This window comes from Ipomoea nil, unplaced genomic scaffold (genome assembly GCF_001879475.1).
Source record: "Ipomoea nil cultivar Tokyo-kokei standard unplaced genomic scaffold, Asagao_1.1 scaffold0222, whole genome shotgun sequence".
Classification (NCBI taxonomy): Eukaryota; Viridiplantae; Streptophyta; class Magnoliopsida; order Solanales; family Convolvulaceae; genus Ipomoea; species Ipomoea nil.
The window spans coordinates 433,179-439,455 of record NW_017616650.1 but is presented as its reverse complement, the minus strand read 5'-3'; the positions used below and the strand labels follow the sequence as shown (position 1 = coordinate 439,455).

At 31.7% G+C, this 6,277-nt stretch overlaps 1 protein-coding gene across 1 annotated transcript; it reads left to right on the top strand.

Annotated features, from left to right (window-relative positions):
- Window positions 1-580: 580 nt before the first annotated feature.
- LOC109193026 (mitogen-activated protein kinase kinase 6) lies at window positions 581-3,198 on the top strand. The gene is made up of 8 exons (XM_019343799.1): window positions 581-715; window positions 816-900; window positions 1,179-1,313; window positions 1,662-1,886; window positions 1,974-2,156; window positions 2,354-2,577; window positions 2,684-2,729; window positions 2,817-3,198. Exons 1-8 carry the CDS (start codon window positions 642-644, stop codon window positions 2,907-2,909), a joined length of 1,065 nt encoding a protein of 354 aa, XP_019199344.1. The 5' UTR covers window positions 581-641; the 3' UTR covers window positions 2,910-3,198.
- The last annotated feature ends 3,079 nt before the right edge of the window (window positions 3,199-6,277 follow it).

Sequence of the window (6,277 nt, the reverse complement as noted above, 5' to 3'; positions counted from 1 at the left end):
GCTAGAAATTATTATAGGACCTAATTCATTCAACAATTGGATTTTTGGAGTTATCGACTTATTAGTCTAGGATTTCTTTTTTAGCCATACCATATCTTATTGGAGGTGTATACTTGTATTATGATTTATGAATTTAAATAATGATCACGATTAATTAAGAATATAAAAATTAAACTTATAAATTTTAAAGTGTAAAAATATTACATTAATTAAAATTTAATCACAATTGAGCCATGGGCCCACCCTTTTAATAAAACTCCAAAAGGGATAAATTAAAGTTAAAGGATTCAACTGCAACTTTTGAAACGAGAGGAGGTCCAAGTGCTAATGTAGAAAAACTTTTCAGGGCCAAAGTGCAATTATCTCAAATTACCGTTGACGTTATCATTTCTGGCGCTTCCCAGCGATTCAAAAATTCAATTCATTGAATCCGCTCATCTCCTGAGTCTTTGGTGGTACTTTTTGGAGTTTTTCCTGACCCGCCCGGTCGGACCGGTTCACCGCCCAAGAGCCCAAGACTATCCGTTACCATTTTTCCTTCTCCCATTTGGACACCAGACTCCGATCTACTTCCAAGAGTATTTGCAATCGCACTCCACACAGATTCGCGAAGAAGAAGAAGAAGAAGAAGGAGAGGCAGTATGAAGACGAAGAAGCCACTGGCGGCACTCAAGCTCTCCGTTCCGACTCAAGAGACCAACATTTCCAGCTTCCTGTAAGTCTATCGTTTGATTCTGTTGGGATGATCGATTTTAATTGAGATATTCCTTGAAAATGGCGGCGTTGACGTTTGTGTGCGTGATTTTGAACCGCAGGACCGCTAGCGGAACATTTCACGATGGAGACTTGCTTTTGAATCAGAAAGGATTGAGATTAGTTTCACAGGAGAATGAATCTCAGGCAATTAAGTTCTATGCTGTCAACCTTTATTTTATTTTCCCCTTTTAAATTCATGATTCTGAAATTGATATCCTTCAACGTTTTCTGTTTTGAGTATCGCGAAGCAATTTGTTCAATGTTTTCTAATGAAGGTAAATTAGATGGAAATTGACTCTGTGCTTGAAAGTAATAAAAAGGACGGTTAGCTAATTACTAAGGAGTAGGAAGGATTAAGGATTGTTAATGTCTTTAGTGCATTGGATACTAGGTTTACTTGCCTGCGTTTTTAATTTTTGCAGCCTTCAGAATCAAAGGAGATTGACCTCCAGTTCTCATTGGAAGATCTTGAGACCATCAAAGTCATTGGAAAGGGAAGTGGAGGTGTAGTCCAGCTGGTTCGCCATAAATGGGCTGGCACTTTGTTTGCTTTGAAGGTGAGTGTTAGCTTCACGAGTAGTATGTTCATCAGTTCATGTTTCCTTCATTGGTTAAGGAATTTAAAGCATATCATTTGTGTGCATTTCTAGTTATGACGTCTAAAGGTTCCCTAATTTGGTCTTATTTATACACATACTGATTAAGAAGTAACATTCAGTAATGCACTTGTCCTGTTTGAGTAAACGTTCCTGGTATTTTGGATAGATAAAGATTGCAAAATTTGTCTTTTTGATGTCCAAATGTTTGAGCCTCACATCACTTTTATCTGGCTGTTGTTTCTTTATGTGGATTTTTAGTTTATGCGCATCTTTTATCTTAAGCTAGTTGAGTTTTTTTAAATGCAGGTTATTCAAATGAATATACAAGAGGAAATTCGTAAACAAATTGTGCAAGAGCTGAAAATAAATCAAGCATCACAATGTCCTCATGTGGTTGTTTGCTATCACTCGTTCTATCACAATGGAGCTATTTCTCTGGTGTTTGAATACATGGATCGCGGATCATTAGCAGATGTAGTAAGACAAGTTAAGACAATTCTTGAACCATATCTTGCGGTTGTTTGCAAGCAGGTATTGACATTTCAACTTTGTAATTTGATTTTTGAACGCATCTTGGCAGTCTTTAATATGATTTGCTACTTAACGAATGTATTCCAGGTCTTACAAGGTCTTGTCTACTTGCATAATGAGAGGCATGTAATCCACCGCGACATTAAACCTTCAAACCTGCTTGTGAACCACAAAGGAGAAGTGAAAATTACAGATTTTGGCGTGAGTGCAATGCTCGCCAACTCTATGGGTCAAAGAGACACATTTGTTGGGACTTACAACTACATGGCTGTGAGTAGAGCAATCATCATTGTATCAACTCTATTGATTAAACACAATATTAGTTGCTTTAATTTTTCTAGGTTCTCCTTACTATTTTGTCCATTGCGTGTCATTTCTGATTGTTTAAATGTGGCTTCCATCTTGCTGGTGCTTAAATTCCAATTGAGATAATTATGTAAACTAACGTATTATAAACCTTTTTCAAGCCTGAAAGAATTAGTGGAAGCACCTATGACTATAAGAGTGACATCTGGAGTTTGGGCATGGTGATCCTTGAGTGTGCCATTGGACGTTTCCCTTACATACAGTCTGAAAACCAGCAAGAATGGCCAAGCTTTTATGAACTCTTGCAAGCAATTGTGGGAAGTCCACCACCTGCTGCTCCACCAGATCAATTTTCCCCAGAATTCTGTTCATTTGTCTCTGCTTGGTAAGATCCATAGCATCATAGACATAAAACTTTGTTAAACATGTATTGCCTCATCTTTGTTTTTGAAGGAATTATGTTTCTTAAACTGTTTTCTTGTTTTGCTCAGCATACAGAAGGATCCGAGAGACAGATCTTCAGCTTTGGACCTCTTGGTCAGTAAACAACATCAGTTAGTAACTATATCCATACTTTTTTCTCTTCTTGTTGTGGTTAATATTTGATTGTTTTTGCATGCCCAGACGCACGCTTTCATCAAGAAGTTTGAAGACAAGGACATTGATCTCAGCATCCTGGTTGGTAGCCTGGAACCTCCTGTAAATTTCCCACGGTAATTGTGTTGCTGCAATGATCTGTACTCATTAAAAAAAACTGCTTCCCCATTAATAGCTAGCGATTATCTCAACCGTTGCGTACACTGAGAGTAGCATTCTGCTGTACTTTTCTTGAACCCAGATTCTATACTATTTTCATTTTCAGTCATGTGAAATATGTAGTAAGCCCTGCTATTGCTGTTTTATATTTGTTCCTAATGCAATGCGTTTAAATGATGTTGTAGAGATCATTGTAGAAAAAATGGCAGTGTAATACATGCATCTCCAATTCATGGTTTAACTTTGATTTTGAAGTTTGTTCAATTTTTCTTGATCATATATATGTCTGTGTGTTCTGAGACCATCTCCAAAGAGACGGTAAAACAACATTTTGCCAAAAAATTTGGCGCAGTACTATTGAGCTTGGATCCTTCTTGTGCTGGTTTCAATATCTCCATCAGTTGAGTATGTCTTATAATAAATATGAGTGGAGCATGTTTAGGTTTTCATATTATGTTTGTAACCTTAGATGTTTTATCATCACAATTATAATTAATACAGAGTAAAAGAATAGTTTCACTTCTATACATGTAAGTATTGGTGAGCAAAAAAAACAGACTGACCAGAAAATCCACGATCAAATTGAATTGTCCAAATATTTCGATTTTTGGTAAAAAATAATTTAGTTATTTCAGTTTTTTTGGCTGGTTATCAATTTTTTAAGAGAAAATCGAAAGCAGACTGAAAAATCGAAAACTAATCCAAAGAAAAAAAATATATAACCTCCTTTCATTTACATTTTGCAAGTTCATAGTCTATCACATTAATTTTAATGACTAATTGGGTTGCACTGCATTTGTTAACTATATAATGGCAAATTATGTTGTGCACACGGTTGCAAAAACGGCGTCGTTTTACATTTACAAAAAAATTATTTTCGATTGCCGGTTAGTTACGTAAACATATGTTCATAATTTTATAATTTCACATACTGAATGTATAGTTATGAAGTTATGGATGTGTAGTTATGCAATTCTGAATGTATAGTTATGAAGTTATGGATGTGTAGTTATACAACTCTGAATGTATAGTTATGAAGTTATGGATGTGTAGTTATGCAATTCTAAATGTATAGTTATGAAGTTATGGATGTGTAGTTATGCAATTCTGAATGTATAGTTATGAAGTTAATGGATGTGTAGTTATCCAATTCTGAATGTATAGTTATAAAGTTATAGATGTGTAGTTATGCAATTCTGAATGTATAGTTATGAAATTATGGATGTATAGTTCTAATTGTGCACAACATAACGCCGTTAACGACAATCGAAATTGATTTTTTTTTTTTTTTAAAGTTGGACGTCAAAATGACGTCGTTTAAGCAACCGGTTGCACAACATAACGCTCCCCAATGTATAAATATAGTCTATTTGTATCATACTAAACTATTATTGTACTTGAGGACATTAATTTTAATTGATTAATTATAAATACTAAGATATTATTTATTTTCTTTAATAATTTAGTCTACTAGTAATTCACCCGCGCGATGCACGGAAAAAAATTATGCTATTATAAATAAAAATAAAAATAGAAAAACTAAAATATTTTAAATTATTTAATATAATAATATTTTTGAGCTTCCATTGGTCAAGTATTTATTATTTTTATAGAATACAACATTACAATTAAAATTAAAATTATAATTATAATTATAATTTTGTATGGTTAATATAATCTCTAATTATGTGCATATTCAAATAAACTTATAGAGATAATTTACATAATTACATTGATTTATTATTAATTGTATTTCATCTATATTATAATTTTCACAATACAAATAATATCTAAGATAATTACATTTGGAAAGCAAATTTCAAATTTTGTATGTGTAAATTTAAACTCTAATTGAACGCATTTTTTATATAATTATATAATATATAGCTATTTTATTTTTCAAAAGCATATTTTTTATATGATTATATAATATATAGCTATTTTATTTTTAAATGTTGTGCTTTTTTTTTTTTAAATAATAAAGGATGTTGTGGCATTAATTATAACATTAATTATTTCCCAAACCATATAGCTTTATTATATAAAGGATTAGCATTAGCCAAATAAATAAAATAAATTTAGCTATTTTACAAAAAAAAAAGGGTTATATTTAACCGATCGAAAACCCCCGATTTCAGTTATGAAGGTTCATTTAAAATTGCTATTATTAACCAAAAATCGATTAACCTGACCGATGTTCACCCCTAGATGTAAGTTCATTGTCGAACCACGTAGATTTTGCTTCTTTAAAAAAAAAAAAAAAAAAAAAACTTTCCGTCATTGTTATTGTTTTTGTTCTAGTTAATCTCAACAATATTGAATATATATTAATTAAAAATGAATTACATAAGCAGATTGTCGAACCACGTAAATTTTACTCTCTCTCTCTCTTTTTTTCTTTTTTTTTTTTTTTAAACTTTCAGTCATTGTTATTTTTTTGTTCTAATTAAGCTCAATAATATTGAATATATATTAATTAAAAATAAACTACATAATTTCAACAAAATAAATATTGTGGAATAAAAATATTATTTGCATTGTAATTATATTTTATATTAAAATAATTAAAGTATTAATGTAAATTTTTATTTTATGAGAATATAAATTATTTTAGTGTAGAAATAAAATTTGGAGTGAATGAGTTGGAGATGAATAAAATTTAGTGTAAGAATATACTGAGATTATATTTCATTTGGTTTTAGTGTTTTGAATTGGAGATGGCCTAAATGAGTAGAGCCATCTTTATGCATTTTGCCAAATGTGATTAATCTAGTCAAATCTTAGTCAATCATCTCTATTTTTTTTTTTTTTTTTTTTAATGTCCCTTACCTTTTGTATTGAGTAGTACTGCATAATAAATTAATAAGAAATTAAGTACTATTGCGAAATGAGTTTCAATATTTATATGATTCTATGAGAAGTTGGGAACTATTGCAAACTATTACTAATAATGATGGGGACAAATTATACTGTGGACCATGGTCCTCACTCTACATTTGTCCACTTTGCAATGTGTACAAAATGTAATTATAAAACATTATTAATTACAATAATTTATTTAGAGATTTTGATGACTCTGCTTTTGGACTGAACTCACTGACGGTACACAAGATCAGACCAGGGCAATGTTGAGTTGTGAGTGTCGAAGGATGCACATGAGTACATGACTTGTGGAAATCAGTGGATCATGGCTTCATCATTGTAAGTATACTGGAAGCTTTGAATGGAAGAAGTGGAGTTCTCATTATTCAAGTAACAAGTATTCAGTACAGAGTGATGCAAGTATATATATGAAAGCTAAGGAGGGAAAACTACTGCTATATCCAATG